General features: G+C 49.3%; 1 protein-coding gene across 2 annotated transcripts in view; it reads right to left on the bottom strand.

The window, feature by feature from the left end:
* Window positions 1-17797, bottom strand: part of CSNK1G2 (casein kinase 1 gamma 2) — a 142410-nt gene that overhangs the window by 18993 nt on the left and 105620 nt on the right. For both annotated transcript variants that reach the window (XM_086947172.1, XM_086947173.1), the window contains exon 10: window positions 15654-15737. In XM_086947172.1, coding sequence (XP_086803298.1) covers window positions 15654-15737 — 84 coding nt within the window. The remainder of the gene's footprint in view (window positions 1-15653; window positions 15738-17797) is intronic.

Here is a 17797-nt window from a genome sequence, read left to right as displayed (position 1 = left end):
AGGACCCTAATGAGATTTAGACCAGGGCTCAGTCTCTTCAGTGACTGCCACTCTCACATAAAGCACAAAATATTTTAATTCCATCTAAAGTCCACAATGTTTTGAATATCATTCTCTTCCAACTCGCATGGCCATACCTCCAGCATTTCATGAATTAATTAACCCGGGATGTCTATACCATAATGACCCTATCTAAAGGTTCCCCTTGTAATATGTGATCATCCAATTAGGGACTGGATATAGGAATCAAAAAACCCTAAGCTCTAGATCGAATTACTATCCAGTTATATCTGCCCAGTAAATTCATTCTCAAGCTGGCTTCAGGGATTCCTGTTTAATACCCACTGTACTGAATACAGCGCCCTCTCCCTTCTTATTACACTTACATAGCTCACAGCTGAATGCTACATTCCTAAAAGACTGACTTGTCTGAAGTCGATGATGCAAGCTTCACTTTCCTTACTTTTCTATAATCATGTGGCTTGTTTCACTTTATCTCACTTTCTATTTTAATTCACTGCTACCCTAAAAGCCCTGAAATGTGATACAATAGGAGGCCAAAGGGCAGAGGCAGTCATGTTGGGTAATGAAGAATAGAGCACTCTAATAATCTCTGGAAGGTACAGCATGTCAACGTCCAACAGACCCTTTTCCTTCCTTATGACTGAGCAGAATAGGGCTTAGAAATACAGCGCATGTCAGAAGTTCAAACCTTACCATTGTTTTCCTCTGTAAAGAACAAAGACTTCCCTTATCAAGGTTTAACTTGACAATGCTGTGTCCATGTCATTTGGCATCATCCCCCATGGTTCTGTGTTAAGCCCACCAGTATCAAGTTACTGATTATTTATAAAGTGTGCCTGCTCCCAGGAGTCTATTCGCACTGTGGAGAAAGCTACTAACTACTAATTATGATGGCAGCAAATACTGTGGAAAAACCTAGGTCTTTAATATTTTTCACAAACGTTGAGGATCCAGTAAGAAGTACATTACTTGTCAAGCATGTTCCATAGACGTACAGTCTTTTTCTCAAAAGGCACTTCTACCTAGTATGGTCTAAAGGGAACTGAGAAGATGCTATGTGAAGTGACAGTGTCTCTGTGCCAACAAACTTGAACTAGGTGAGGAAATTCACCTTTCGCACAAATGATGGAGCGTAGGCCATTACTTTTTGTGTAATTACTATATTCTACTATCTAGGGTAAAACTTGGAGTGAAATTCAAGGTATCATAAAAGGCACATGGCGATTTACTATTCTGAGGGCCCTTAATCTTGAATTGGTGAATTCGACAAGCCTGAACATATTTTACTACAGGCCTTATCATGTTTAACTATTTAACTGTAGACCCTCGATACCCCGTGTAAGTTTCATAGGTAGAATATTTACTTCATCTGTGTGATAAGCTAGCTTGGGTCATGTTTTCTGTCCATGGCCCATTGCAGTTTTCCCTAGATTAGCCTAATTGTGCCAGACACGGGCTGCATTTGTTTTGCACACGTTACTATATAAACATGTTTTCTTTTGTGACATTGCATTTTCACGCAGAACCTGCAGTTGTTTTCTTGTTGTGTTCTTTCCTGGGATTTAGTCTCAACTCAGCCGACAAGGTCAAACAACAATGTCCCTTGTTATTTTGTTCTGTCGGGCACTAGCACACAGACACAACACAAGAATGTAGCTGTTTACGATCATGTACGCCTTGTGATATAGGTATGCACAGTAATGTAAAACAGAGATATTTCTTGAGAGAAGATTATGGCTGTATCTGAGATGTAGAATGTCCTTCTGTATATGCTACGGTATGAGGTCCACCACTAATCCCAGAGATCTTTGCTGTATAATCAGTTTGCTTCTGTTGAAGGGGAGGGGGGGTTAGGCTATGAAAGGGCTTTTCATAATATATGGTTTACGGACTATGCTGATAGTAATTTTGCTAGGCAGTTGTTTTCGGATTATGGCACGTAAATAGCATTTTGGCTGCGTAACCCTGGCGCGGATTCCTCTGCACTGCTGCGGTTTGAATAAGTGAGTGGGGTCTCGTCGGCCAACGGACGTGCGCCGCACTCCCAAGGTAATGCTCGAGAAGGCCGTTGGCTGATGAGCGCATCGAAGGGGTTAGAGCATGATAGTTTAAATAAATATTTCAAACTTCCTTCGTGACTCAGTCATATCTTATTGTGGACGAGTACAAGTGTCTGAGTGAAAGAGGGTGTCCTGTCACCGCGATCCCCGAAAGGGTCGGAGGTGTTGTATTGTGTTCTGGGCTATCAACTCACTTGTCTCCCTGGATACGAGTAAGAGGTCAAGTGAGACACTACAGCTAGTCGGACTCGGGCTCATGGTACTGAGGTGGTCTGGGTACTCAGTCCTGATCTACTAATGTTCCATGGTCCCAAGCATAGTTCTGTTCCTGAACAGAATCCCTGCAACACTTGCAGGACGTCTAGTCTCTCACAAATTCTCAAAAACCAGCACATTTGGAAACTCAGTTGACATCTTATAGCTGGACTCTTTAACAACCCTAATTCAGAAGAGGATCCCAAACACTTTGTTATTTGCATAAATACACTGTTTTCCAGATGTGTACATCTAACATGACTCCAGGTTTGGATTGATGAAAGACAAGAGAAGCAGCCATATATATATATTTTTTTTACATTTTACCATCTATGTTACTGGGCATAGCAAGTGTGGACCATTGTAGGAGTGTTTCATGTGTCGTTTTTAGAGGAGGGAAATGTAATACAAGTCAAAATATAATCGGACGCCACATGGAGTGTTTAATTCATTGAAGAACCTTTTCCTTCAAAATGACAACCCTACTGCCACTCTGTAGACTTGGCACCTTTTTTACATTTGGGCAGACCCAGTATCTTGTTGGCTTACCCACAGTACTGAAAAATCCTCCCCCCAATCAGTAGGGACTTTCTGCCTAAAGTACACTTGCAAAAACAGCAGTACCAACTGTGGCAAAAATGCTTGCCAGGCATGCCACCATATCAAGACTGGTTGCTCAGCATGTGTTTTTGTATTGCAGAAAAACATCCAAAGCAAGGGGGACAGGAATGGCTGGACACCAGAAGGTGGGACGTCAACGCCCACCTGGTCTATAAGGCCTACGATTCCGGACACAACCACTAGACCGCGGAATAATGCACAGCATAGTGAATCCAGAAAGATTCACGCTGCAAAAATCATAGGTCTCTTCTCGATCACAAGCCCTATCCCTGATGACTTGTCTACCGGATCACAAATCCCGTATTCAGTTTACTGAACACACAAGATTTAATCCTCTGCCACATCACAAAACCCTGATCCCTCTTCCTCGATCACATAAGCTCTAGACCTCTTCCTGATCACATAGACCAGTGGTTCCCAAACTGGGTCGCAAACAGATTTCAGGTGGTTGGGGAAAGATCAAACAATAAATAAAAATTTCTTTAAGTCAGTGTTTAACTCTTCACAAGTGCTTCAAAGACAGAGGTCAAATGCCAGGCTGTCTTCTGACAAATTACTGTGGGATTGGTATATGCAGACAGAAAGAAAAGTCAAGGGAGAGGAGTTTTTAAAGCGAATTATGTGACAATCTAGCTGAAGTTCAGGAAATGTAAAAGGGGTGGCTATAATTTGAAATACCTTTAAAAGAACTGTATGATTTCAACAGTTAGGTAAACAAAAATGAATCACTTTTTATTTGCAACTCTGAAGTGTGCTGGAATCAGAACTTTTGATACAAATCAAGGCTTTTTAGCTGGTGATACACATGATAAATATTCACAGAGACCCAATTTCAGTACATTAGTATTTGTCTACTATATATCTGCTTGTGCAAAGTTAGTGGCCATTTCAACACAAAATGTGCTACCACATTATTCACATTAAAATCGCCCGCCTCATGTCCACTAAGCTAGGTGGCTGGGCGAAAGTTTGTCATTCTAAAATGTAGATCATGGTTCTAAAAAGTTTATAAATCATGGACATATTATATTGTAATCACATAATCCTCATCATCCATACTTGCGACTACATAAACCCTACTCTGTTCCGCACAAACTATAATCCACTTTCCAGTTCAATAAGCCCTGTGCTATCAGCATTTCCCATTGGTCAAAGACATCAAGACCCAATTTATTTCTGAGGAAATATCACGTGCATTGTCAGCAATAAAGCACCAGTCAGAATTTGAGCTCCCATTTTATCACAATGACTTGCTTTGTACAGCTCGCTGTGTTCTGATCGCTGCTTAATTGTTTTACAAATGTGAAGTCTGCTTAATTTCTCATACATGCTTCCAGCCCTGGGAGTGGTTTTAGGAGTTGACAAAATGTATTCGAAACTGATGTCTGAAGTCATACGTTCAAGACACAAATTGGAGTCCTCCGAGATCATGGGCAGAAGGGGCAGACTAAATGGTAACTAAGCCCACTTTGTTGGTTAAGTACAGAGAGTCTGGGAGGGATGTACAACCATCTATACTCTAATTTATCAGAGTATACACAACAACAAATATCTAATTCTTGCTAATGTCAAGAAGGCTTAAGCAAACGCACAGAGTGATCATATGTCCATTTCTCCAGAACATGACCACTCTGCAATTTTCTAAGATTTAAATCCTCAAACAATCATTGCCTACAGAGAAAGGCCATGGTTCCAGGAACAGTAAAAAGTAAGAAAAGTAAGTCTGATGACCTTCATTATGGAGAAAGCATGGAAGTTCATGGCTGCAGTTCTGCGAAGTCAGCAGTCACCCAACATCTAGAGTACAACCTTTAAAATGACACACTATATTAGTGCACCAGGACAGCAAAAGGGTACCTAACAAAAATGTAGAAGTTACTTACCTTCGGTAACACCTTAACTGGTAGAAACATGATCTAGCTTCAGATTCCTTACCTTTGAATTTCCCAGCCATGAGGCTGGATCCGGAAGACTTTTGCTTGAGCAATACCCTTGCACACTGGTAGGTGACGTCGTCTGCACTGCAAGTGATGTCTCCGTCACCTATATATACACCACCTTGGCGCACTGACATCAGTTACTTTTCATGTCTTTGCAAAGCAGAAGCACGGAGCCATGAAGTGAACGGGCATTGGTGTGTTTAGAACAACTAGGTCCCTGAAAGGCAACAGTCCTGATCCTAAAAACCAGACCGCAGTGCTGGGAGGATGAGTGGGTCAGTAAGGAATCTGCAGCTAGATCATGTCTCTACCAGATAAGGCGTTACCGAAGGTAAGTAACTTGTCCATCTGACAGACATCTAGCTGCAGATTCCTTACCTTTGAATAGATACCCAAGCAAACCATACCCTAAGGAGTGACGGGGACAAGGTAAGACCAGGAAGTCCTGCAGAACAGAGCGACCAAAAAGGTCATCCCTTTGGACTCGACTGTCCAGGCAAAAGTGTTTGGTAAACGTGTGCAGGGATGCCTACATTGCTACCTGACAAATGTTGAGGACTGAAACTCCACTTTCAATGCCATGGTAGGAGCCTTAGCTCTGGTGGAATGAGTGGAAGGCTGCTTTTTGGCCAGAGTATGGCACATTTTGAAGTAGGGGATAACCCATCATGAGATAGTCCTCTTCTGCACACCACAACCTCTCTTTGATCCAACTTACCCCACAAAGAGTTGGTTGTCCACCCAAAATTCTTCAGTGCATCAAGGTAAAATGACAATGCTAGTTTTGGGTCCAAACGGTGGAGTCACCCCTCTTCTTTAGAGGGGTGCGGAGGAGCACAGAAAGTGGGCAAGGTGACTGATTGATTGATTGCCCCAGGTGGAATGGTGTTATCACCTTTGGTACAAAAGAGGCCCTAGTGTGAAGCACCAACTTATCATGGAAGGTGGTCAGGTAAGGAGGATTGGATGACAGTCTGCAATTCACTCACCCTCCTCTCGGAAGTTATTAACACTAAAAAGGCTGTTTTGACGGGAAGCATCTCTGATCTGCACAGATGCGCTGCAACCACCACCATCACCTTGGTTAACACCCGAGGGGTGCAGGTAAGGCCAAACAAGAGCACTATGAACAGAAAGTGCTTGTGGCCTACTGTGAACTGCAGGTATCGCCAATGAGCAGGCAGGACGGGAATGTGGAAATAGTCAACCTGCAAGTCCAAAGCCACCATCCAATTTCCGGGTTCTAGTGCAGACAAGACCTGAGCCAGCATCTTGAACTTTTCCTTTTTGAGGAAGTAGTTGAGGGCTCTCAGAGCTAGGGGAGGACGAAAGCCCTTGTTCTTTTCAGGACAAGACAGTAGCAGGAGTAGCAACCACAGCCTACTTCTGGCAACAGAAGCCTCTCTATGGCTTCCTAACCAAGAGAGTGCGGACTTTCTCCTCAAGCGAGTTCAGGCGGCCCTCAGTCAGCCGGTTGTAAGTTGAAGGCATGGAAGGAGGGGCAGTCTTGAAGGGGATGGAGTAGCCTCTTCAGACTATCTGAAGAATCCAACTTCCGACGTGGTGTTTTGCCAGTGGTGGAGCGGATGGCTCATCCTGACAATCTGGCTGCCCATAATATTGAACGGCTAGAAGGTTTGGAGGCGGCACGGCCAAGAGTGGACTGACTTGAGCTCTCACTGCCCGACCCACGGGGTTGAAAGAAGACGCGTCCACTGCCGCACAGAGGTTGCTCAACTTGCGTGGTCTTGTTGAACAAGTTACTTACCTTCGGTAACGATATATCTGTAAGAAACATTAGTTAGTGTTAGATTCCTTACCTTAGAATATCCCCAGGCGTCAGTCTGGATCCGGAAACTTTTGCGTAGCAGTACCCCTGCGCGTCAGTAGGCGTCGTCTGCAGGCGTCCCCTGCGGCTCCGCGTCCGTCGTCGGCGTCGTGCGCCGTGATGACGTCGCTGGAGTATATAGACGCCGCCTCCGCGTGCTGACGTCAGTTCTTTGTACACAGCTTTTCCGCGCCAGGAGACGCAGAGCCATGAGAGAACCAACACTGGTGCCATGTAAAACTAGGGCCCTGAAAGGGATGTCCTTAACCCTAAGTATCAGTTCGCAGAACGGGGAGGATGGGTGGGTTCGGTAAGGAATCTAACACTAACTAATGTTTCTTACAGATATATCGTTACCGAAGGTAAGTAACTTGTTCATCTGAAAGAAACACGTTAGTGTTAGATTCCTTACCTTAGAATACATACCCCAGCAATACCAACCCCGGTGGTGGGTCTGCGAACCAATACAAAACTACACCAGAAAGTACTGGAGGACAGAACGGCCAAAGAAGCCATCCCTCCGGACTTGACTGTCCAGGCAGTAGTGCCTCGCAAAGGTGTGCAGCGAGGCCCACGTAGCCGCTTGGCAAATGTCCTGCAAGGGGACTCCCCGGCCCAGGGCAGTGGTAGCCGCCGTGGCCCGAGTGGAATGGGCCCTCAGCCCAACAGGGGGCTCCTTCCGAGCCAAAGAGTAGCATGCTTTGATGCAGAGAACGACCCATCGAGAGATGGTCCGTTTACAGACCGCCCGTCCCTTCTTCGCACCCACGTAGCCAACAAACAGTTGGTCATCCACCCGGAACTGGCGTGTGCGATCCATGTAAAATGAAAGCGCACGTTTTGGGTCCAGACGGTGGAGCCGCTCTTCATCCTTTGAAGGATGCGGAGGCGGGAAGAAGGAAGGGAGGGTGATGGACTGCCCGATGTGAAACGCCGAAACAACCTTGGGCAGGAAAGAAGGTCTAGTCCTGAGAACCACCTTGTCAGGATGAATGGACAGGAAAGGAGGTTGGACAGAAAGAGCCTGGAGCTCACTCACTTTCCTGGCAGAGGTGATGGCAACCAGGAAAGCCGTCTTTAAAGTCAGGAGACGGAGAGGACAAGAATGAAGGGGCTCAAAGGGAGCACACATCAGGAAAGTTAGAACCAGGTTCAAATCCCACTGAGGCATCACAAACGGAACAGGTGGAAACATGTGAGTGATGCCTTTCAAGAATCGGGTTACAATCGGGGATTTGAACAAAGAAGGCTGATCAGGAAGCCTCAAAAAGGCTGAAAGGGCAGAAAGGTAGCCCTTGATAGTGCCCAGAGCAGAGCCCTGCTGGGCAAGAGAAAGAAGAAACAGAAGAACCTCCGAAAGAGGGGCAGAAAGAGGATCCACAGCCTTTGCTGTGCACCATGCCACAAATCTGTTCCACCGACAGGCGTATACCGACTTAGTGGAGGGACGCCTGGCTGCCAGAATAACATCACAGACTTCAGGAGGCAAGTCAAATGGCCTCAACTGCCGCCGCTCAATCTCCAAGCATGGAGGTGGAGACTGGACAGGTTCGGGTGGAGGACCGTCCCCTGCTGCTGCGACAGAAGGTCCTCCTGAAGGGGCAGGCGGATCGGGGGACCGACTGACATGCTGAGTAGCTCGGGATACCAGTACCTTCGAGCCCAGTCCGGAGCCACAAGGATAACTTGGGCCCGGTCGCGCCTGATCTTCTTCAGCACTCTGGGCAGAAGTGGTATACGCGGAAAGGCGTATAACAGACCGCAACTCCACTCGCGCCGAAAGGCGTCGCCGTGCGAGTGCCGTCTTGGAAACTCCAACGCGCAGAACTGATGACATTGCGCGTTCTCTTCTGTGGCGAATAGATCTAACCAAGGCTCTCCCCATTGCAGAAAGATGCTTTGCGCCACGTCCGAGTTCAGACGCTATTCGTGATCCATCGTGCACCGACGGCTGAGTTCGTCCGCCCTGGCGTTCAGAGAACCTGCCAGGTGTTGAACCGTCAGTCACGCCCTGACGTTCCAGCCATTGCCAGAGGCGCAGAGCCTCCTGGCAAAGGGTCCACGACGCCACTCCGCCCTGTTTGTTGCAGTACCACATGGTGGTGGTGTTGTCGGTGAACACCTGCACTACACTCCCGTTGACAAAGGGGAGGAAGGCCTTCAGTGCCAGACGAATCGCCCGCAGCTCCAACAGATTGATATGGAGCCGGGACTCCGCCGGAGACCAGATGCCTCTGATCTCTGCCTCTCCCAAGTGGCCACCCCAGCCCTGGAGGGACGCGTCCGTCACGACAACGTGCTCCGGTTGGGGAAGGGAGAGGGACTTGCCCCTGACCCAATCGCGGTCCGTAAGCCACCACTGCAGTTGTCTCGCAGTGCCCTCCGAGATCAAGACGTGGTCGGACAAGTTGCCCTGATGCTGTGCCCACTGAAACTTCAGGTCCCACTGCAGAGCCCGCATCCGCCACCGGGCGTGATGCACCAGAAGGATGCAGGAAGCCATCAGTCCCAGCAGCCGCAGCGTCAACCTGACCGAAACTCGGGATAGCGGCTGAAAGATGGGAATCAAAGCCTGAATATCCCGAACCCGCCGTTCCGGAGGATAAACCCGAAACTGCGCCGAGTCCAGAACCGCTCCGATGAAAAGGAGCTTTTGAGAGGGACACAGGTGTGATTTCGGCACATTGATGGAGAACCCCAGGTCGTGCAAGAGGTCTGCCGTCATCTGAAGGTGGTGGATGACTGTCTGGGGCGAGCCCGCCTTCAACAACCAGTCGTCTAGGTAGGGGAAGACTGAAACCCCCAACCTGCGCAGATGGGCTGCGACCACCGCCATCACCTTTGTGAACACCCGTGGGGCGCTGGTAAGGCCGAAGGGGAGCACGATAAACTGAAAGTGCTCCAGGCCTACCGTGAACCGCAGGTAACGCCGGTGGGCCGGCAGGACGGGAATGTGAAAATAGGCGTCCTGCAAGTCCAACGCTACCATCCAGTCTTGTGGGTCTAGAGCAGCCAAGACCTGAGCTAACGTCAACATCTTGAACTTCTCCTTCCGGAGGAAGCCGTTGACGTTCCTTAGATCCAAGATAGGACGTAGGCCCCCCTTGTCCTTCTTGGGCACCAGAAAGTAGTGGGAATAGCAACCACGCCCTACTTCTGGCCCAGGAACGCGCACGATGGCCCCCTTGGCCAAGAGGGCCGTAACTTCCTCCTGCAGAAGTGTCAAGTGGTCCCCCGACACACGGTGGTTCTGCGGTGGCATGGCTGGAGGAGAGGTCTCGAAGGGGAGGGAGTAGCCCCTTCGGACGATTTGCAGCACCCACCTGTCTGAAGTGATCGTGCGCCAGTGAGCGTGGTGATGGCGAACCCTGCCACCCACTGGCGTCACATGGGGCCGAAAGCACGGACTAGGAGGATTTTGGGGTAGATGCTGCGGGGGAAGGTGTGGTCTGACCCCACCGTTGTCCCCGACCGCCACCACGGCGGTTTCCACGGCCGCCACCGCGTTGAAAGGATTGTTGCGGCGCGTGGCTGGCAGCACGTGTGGGGGCGCCCCTTCCTTGGCCACGAAAGGGACGAAACGAACCCGGTTGCTGACGCTGGGTCGAGAGACCCAAGGACTTGGCCGTGACCCTGGAGTCCTTGAAGCGTTCCAGCGCGTGGTCCGCCTTGTCACCGAACAGGTGACAGCCATCAAACGGCATGTCCATCAAGGTATTCTGGACATCAGCCGAAAAATTGGCGGATCTCAGCCAGGCGTGGCGACGAATCGCCACCGTCGTTGACATAGCTCTGCCCAGCGAGTCGGTCGTATCAAGACCACACCGTATCGAATATTTCGCTGCATCTCGGCCCTCAGCCACAGCCTGACCGAGTTTTGCCCGCACCTCCATGGGGCATTCTGGCAGCAGTTCCGCGACCGTATCTCACACAGAGTGGGTGTAGCGGCCCAAGAGGCAAGCGGTGTTGCAAGACCGCAGGCCCAAACTAATGGACGAGAAGACCTTCTTGCCAAACTGGTCATACCTCTTGGATTCCCGGTCGGGCGGGGCCGACGGGAATGCGGACTGGGAGGTCGAGGCCTGGATCACCAGACTCTCAGGAGTGGGGTGGGTAGACAGGAACTTGGGGTCGTCCGGACAAGGACGGTGGCGCCTGGCCACGTTCCGATCAACAGGCGCACCTGAAGCGGGCCTGGACCACGTGCCCAACAGAACGTCTGACAAGGCTTCATTAAACGGCAGCAGTGGCTCCTGTGGGCATGACTGCGGTTTGAAGACCTCGGTGAGGATGTTAGGCCTCACGGCCGCGACGGGGAGCTCAAGGTGTAAGGCCTTGGCAGCCCTCATCAGCACCACAGAATAGGCAGCTCCCTCCACCGATGCCACGGAAGGAGGAGAGATCAAACCAGGGTTAGGAGAGTCGTCCAGACCACTGGCATCCCCCAAGTCACCTGTCCAGTCCGGGTCATACTGGCACTCGCGTGACAGAGGGTCCTCGGACCCCTCACAACCTTCACCGAACTCTTCATCTTCTCCGTATTCGGAGTCAACGATGTAGACTGGCTCCTCGGGGTTCATGGGCCCCATCGGCGCCGGGACCGGCGTCGAGCGACGCCCGTCCGGCGCCGCGTCCGGCGTCGGTGAAGGTAAGGGGACGGCGCCGCCCGGAGCCGGCGCCGGAACCCCGCCGCCGGCCGGAGCCGGCACCGGAGAACCGGCGCCGCGCGGGGGCGGCGTCGGGGGTAACCCCGATGGTAACGGCGCCGGGGAGGCCGGAAGACCAGCCGGCGCCGATCCCGAAGGCCCTTGCGGCGCCGGGTCGGAGCCGTCGGCGGCGCCGGGGCCGGAGCACCCGACGGCGCCGAGGCAGGGACACCCGAACCGCCAGGGCCCCCAGACGGTAGCACTGGGCCCGAAGGCGCCGTAGGCCCCGTCGGAGAAGCGAGCGCCCTCATGGCCATGAGGAACGCCTCGATCTCCTCAGGCGTCGCGCCGTGCCCAGGGACCGGAGGGTATGAGGCAGGCCGCGCCGGCGACTCTCGCGGAGCCGCGGGGTTGGGGTCACCCGAGCCCCCGGCCGCATCGCGCGAGCGTCGGGGGGGAGTCGGGGGTACGATGACGACGCCCCGACTTCTTGTGCTTCTTACCTGATGAGCCTGACGAGTGGTGTCGACTTCTGGAACGCTCGGCGCGGCTCCGCGACCGCTCCCTCGAACACTCTCTCGACCTCCGGCCGGACCGGGACCGCTCCCGGTCCCGACGTGGGGCCGACACCCGGAGCTCCAGTAGCTTGCGGGACCGCTCCCGCCTAGCCTTGTTGGTGAGGGCCCGGCAGTCGACACAGGAGTCCACGTCGTGGTCGGGGCCCAGACACCGGAGACAGAGGCGGTGATGGTCTGTGACCGACATCGTGCGCTCACAGTCATCACAGTGCTTGAACCCAGGCATCCTATCAGGCACAATAGAGAAATAACAATCGAAAAACTTGGTCAAAGACCGGAGTACTGCTCTTCAGATCTGCGTCCACTGGCGCGGAAAAAAGAAGAACTGACGTCAGCGCGCGGAGGCGGCGTCTATATACTCCAGCGACGTCATCACGGCGCACGACGCCGACGACGGACACGGAGCCGCAGGGGACGCCTGCAGACGACGCCTACCGACGCGCAGGGGTACTGCTACGCAAAAGTTTCCGGATCCAGACTGACGCCTGGGGATATTCTAAGGTAAGGAATCTAACACTAACGTGTTTCTTTCAGATGCTGGGATTTGGCTGGTGCAGCTGAAAACCCCTTCCATGGCCACGAAAGGGGAGAAAGGCAGACGGGTGGACACAGAGATGCCCACAGACTTGGCTGTAGCCCGCAAGTCCTTAAAGCGATCCAGGGCCATGTCTGCCTTGTCTCAGAAGAGACAGGTGCCATCAAAGGGCATGTCCATAAGGGAAGCCTGGACATGTCCAGAAAAGCCAGAAGTTCTCAGCCAGGAATGGCGGTGAACAGCCATTGTTGATGACATTGCTCTGCCCAGCAAGTCGGTAGTGTCAAGCCCAAAACAAACGGTGAACATTGCCACATCTATCCCGTCTGAAAGTGCTTGGGGAAGGATGGCCCCAGGCCTCCTCCGGGACATGTGGCAGTATTTGCACAACTGTTTCCCACAAGGAGAATTTTATGCCCAATTTTGCTCACCGACCACAACGCAAGGCTGCTTGAAGAAAACATTTTCTTGCCCTAACTATCCAGCCTTTTGAATTCCCTGTCCAGGGGTGCAGAAGGGAATGCACCTTCTGAGGGAGAGGCTTGGACTACCAAGCTCTTAGGGGTAAGGGTGGTTGGTGGGGAATTTTGGGCCGGCCAGTGCTGCAGGCGATTGTCCTATTCACAGGAGCCCCTGTCCTGGGCTTGGACCAGGTTCCCAGAAGGACATCAGTCTAGGCCTCGTTGAGTGGCAAGAGGGATTCCCAAGAGGGGACACCCAGCTGCAAGATGTTCGTCTTGCCTTCCGCTGAAGGTCCAGGACCTCTGCTTCCCTTACCACCACCACCACAGCATATGAAGCTCCCTCCTCCCTAGCCACGGTAGGGGGAGAAAGCTGACCAGAATCTGGAGAGGTATCCAGTCCACTTGCCCTCATCCAATTTCTCATATAATCCATTTCATGCTCAGGTTACACTTGTAAAGGGTTGAGAAGCCCATTATTAACCCTTCAAAATAAGGCTGAGAAACTGACCATGGGGTGCTGTCGTTGGGCCCCGATTCAGGTCCGGATCATCAGGATAAGAACTGAGCTGGCGCCGTCGGGAGTCTTGGCGTAGGGGAAGGTCGCAGTGGAATGACTGGAACAGGTCCGGATCTGCCACTGTATCCGTTGGGGTATTCTGGACCCAAGTCACCGGCGTGGAAACCAATGAAGCATCCGATGCCCGGAAAATTAGCAGGGAGGGTCTGGTCGGCAAAATATGACATACATGGCATCATAAAATGTGTTAAGCTGGGCGGGGATCGCTCCAGCTCCTGGAAAGGCATGGAAGAGCAGAGCCGACCCAGGCCCCAGGCCCCACGCCCCACAGAACAAAGCCTAGAGCGTGGAGCTCCTCCATTACAGCGGCCGACGGAGAGGGGGAAGTTGAAACATAATTTGACTTCCTGTTCCTTATAACTCTTTACTGACCGACCTGACGACATTGAGTGGGAAGACGAGGACTTAGGACTCCAGGAGCAGTGCCATGACATTTCTCTTGACCGAGAACAAGACCTCTGGGGCGAACAGTGCTGTGCTGAGCACCAGGCCACAAGCAACTTTAGGGACCGCTCCCTCATAGCTTTTGGAACATGGCCTGGCATTCAGAACACGACTTAGAGTACTAGTTGCACACCAGAAACAAATAAAGTGTGGATCTGTCACTGACATGGTGCGATGGCAGGCACCGCTCAGTTTGAAACCAGAAGTCGTCTTTGACATGTTGGAAAACCTATACACCAAAAATCGTTGAAAAAAGCATGTCAAAAAGTGACAAAGGCTAGCTCTCTTCACGGATCTGCGCTAGCTGGCGCGGAAAGAAAAGAACTGATGTCAGCGCACTGAGGTGGCACCTATATAGGTGAAGCGGACTTCGAGGCCGAAGTTACGCTGAGCAAACCGATGCCGCCTACCAGCATGCAAAGGTATTTCTCAAGCAAAAGTTTTCCGGATCCAGCCTGGAAAATTCGTAGGTAAGGAATATGCGGCTAGATGTCTTTAGCAGATATAAGAAATTTAGTTGGAAAATTTACAATACTGTGTTGCCTCACTCCATAACTACTGAAATCTCAGTCTATACTGCATCATTTAGTGATTTTACATTTGTCAACGGAATGTGAAAAAGTGGTGAATGGGGTTTGTTCCTAGTGTAATGACTCACGCACCTCCAGACACCAGCAACTCACATGAAAGGCAATCAGCCAAATGAAAAGGACAAACTACCAGAAGATCTTTACAGCAGCCTTTTCTTTGCCTTTACCCACATGGTCTCAAATGAAATTGTCCATAAATTCTTTAAGTGTGGTATGTGAGGTGAGGAAAGGAAGGAAGGATGAGGATGAATACCCTTACACCGGCTCTATGCATGGCTTATCCATTTGCATCTCTCTTGCTTTGTCTATGGAACCTTTACTACGCTCCTATAAAAGACTGGTAATTCCATCATACTGTAGGTCTGGGCGGGTGGTGTGTTACTCACACATACCCATCGCATTACAACAATCAACTTTGTTTTTTTCCTTGGATCATTTTGTTTTTCAGACATATCCCACCCCCATGCTAGTGATGTGTGAAATTTAAACTGGGCTGGTAGTATTGGGTAACTTGGCAACTTTGTGAGGTAGATAAATGTTAATTCTGATAAATTGTTTTATATTTCTACCATAAACACTTTTCAGTAGATGTCCTGAGCTTGTGATTTGCAATTTTTTGTTTTAACTACTCATACTTTGTGGAGTTCACAAGCTTGGTAACCTAAAATAAACATCACAAGCAATGCTGGTCAGCGTTCGTAAACCATAAACTGTAGTATATACAAGTATGCTGCAGATGGTTGTGGTGTGGGGAGTATATAGACTTGATTCCGTAAAAACATTCAACTCTTTCCCACTGTATTTCCAATGACAAATCTTTCCGATTGGATCCTGGTAAATTCTATAGCCTGCCTCCTGTCTTTATGAGGCACTCGAAAAGGATGTTTGCTGTATTCTCTGCCGCACTCTCCTTTCCATGAGACTCTCCAGTGGTTATGCCAGAGCAAAACACGTCTTGCAAAACAGGAGAGCTTCATTGTGAACCATTCTTTTTTCATTGTGAACCATTCTTATTAAGTGTGTTTTCACGAGGTTTCCTGAGAAGCAGTACCCTTTTCTGGTTTTGTCCTCTTAACACTTCAGCTCCTTACCTGGTGCTTAGTGTGTGACTGCACTTTGTCCCGGTGGGTTGCTGGGGCTGAGACATCACTGGGGATTGTACCAATTGGGGTCGGCTGCAAAAAGACAGCAAAGCAGAACAACAATTAAAACTGTGCATTGAATAAAAGTGTGCTTCAATGTTGATAATTGCTGAGAGCTGTCTGTAACGAGAACATGCCCAGTTCTTTAATGTTAAGGAAAATAAAAAATCTACATGCTCAACCAGTAGTTAACATGCTGCTAGCCAATACATTAGTCTTTCCGCTAAATATTGTGATACCTTTTGTTGTATAAACATTCACCATTCTTTTTATAAGGTGCACAGACAAGCACCAACAGTGAACAGCTAACGAGACTGACAAATGTGACATCACAAACCAGCCCAATGAGGTGCACGGACGTTAAGTCAGTGTCCTTTTTCCATTCCCTTGGAGCCAGGGACTGGCTGCAGAGATGGACAAAGTGCCAAGTACCTGGGACCAACTCTTTAAAATGAGGTGGCAGGTGGGATCAGTGAAAAAACTGTAGGTGGGTATCAACCACAACGATAATTAGTAACAATAGTTATGTGACTAGAAGCAAGTCTAGATTCAGATGGGAAGGTTAGCCTCTCTACTTAAGAAGCAGGTTTCACAGGAGTACTTATTACAAATAAAAAAAGGAATCTTTCTAATTCACTCTGCAAAAAGGCATTTATGCTCTGTCTGGGAAGGCAAAGCCCATTGAGCAAGCAAGTCTTTCGACTACAAGCAGCCAACCTAACGAAGTCATACTCAAACACGCCTCCAGCCACACACTAAGAAAGGGCACCCAGGAACGCCTTTCAAATCCTAGCCCTCTGTGGCCTCAGTAGAAGTAGAAGGCACCATAAAAATGCAAATAGAATAAATCGTTATGGCCATGTTTGGAATATTTTCACAATGAGGATTTGTCTTTGATGGCGATCAGTTTTTTCGGGTAGTGATGTCTTTGCTAATTAATGCGCAACATAGAGGGAGGCGCTTCTGTGGACCTTTTTGAGGGGCTTTGTGGTTGGTGACCTTCACAATGAGCCAACATACCACTTTCCTCTTTAGATGCCAAGGTGGTTTTTTTTGCATCTCTAAGAGCACTAGGTCTTCTCATTAGTATAGTGTTTGGGGTAATTCACCTCTGAATTTCTCAGACTCTGTTCTCCTAAATCCCAAGATGTTGGTTCATGATTGGGAGTGCCTCCTGTTTCAAAGACTTTTCAAGCCTTCCATTGCTACACAGTATTTCCATGAAGACATTTACTCCTGAGTGGATAATGTGCCAGGAATATGCACACTCCAAGACCCTCACTTTTCAAAAATAAACAAACACAAATGATACACCCACAGTTGAACATTTAAGATGGGGAAATAAAAATGCTGGTAAGGTCAACAATGTCTTTCTTCCTGCCTCACTCGTGATTTCCTTACTCTCTTATTCATGACGGAACCCACAGGAGGTAAAAATAAATATGACTATCTGAAGGAGATGCCCATGGTTCGGGTGCTTAGGAGCTCTAGAGAACATCCTGCTTGAATCTTATTACAGACATTTCAAGCCAACAAATCCAAAGAGTTTTGGAGTAAGTGCTACTGCATATTTCTGCCTGCTTCACAGAAAGACAGGTAATGCAAAGCATGAGTATCTACAATAATGTCATGCTGCAATCTACAGTCTACTGCAGAGGATTAGACATGGTGAGCTGCAATGAAGTGCTGCAAGATGTACAGGACAACATTCCTAGAACCAAGGATGGCTGAAAGGCACAACATTTCATGTTATCCTTTCCTTGGTCATTAGCAGGAGAAACACAATAGTGTACTCCTACTAGCATTGTCTCATGTAGGTTTAGTTTCTACTTCTAGTAAACATCAGATGATCAGCAATCCGGCCTCTAGGATTTCAATTGTTCTTCACTCTAAAGCACAGAACTGTCTTTTCATTTGTTTGTAAATCTCCTAGCACGCATTACAGCCAACATTAACATACTTGGCACCAGACAAACTCCTTACACAGAACTAGAAATAACTGGGGTTAACACATACTTATTGCATGAAATATTATCAAGACATATCAATCTGCCTTTCATTGAAGAGTAAAACCACACCTTTATGTTTACGAT

Source organism: Lissotriton vulgaris, chromosome 12, assembly GCF_964263255.1.
Source record: "Lissotriton vulgaris chromosome 12, aLisVul1.2, whole genome shotgun sequence".
In the NCBI taxonomy this organism is placed as follows: domain Eukaryota; kingdom Metazoa; phylum Chordata; class Amphibia; order Caudata; family Salamandridae; genus Lissotriton; species Lissotriton vulgaris.
Note: the sequence above shows the minus strand (reverse complement) of the source record. Positions and strands in the feature narration are given on the sequence as shown.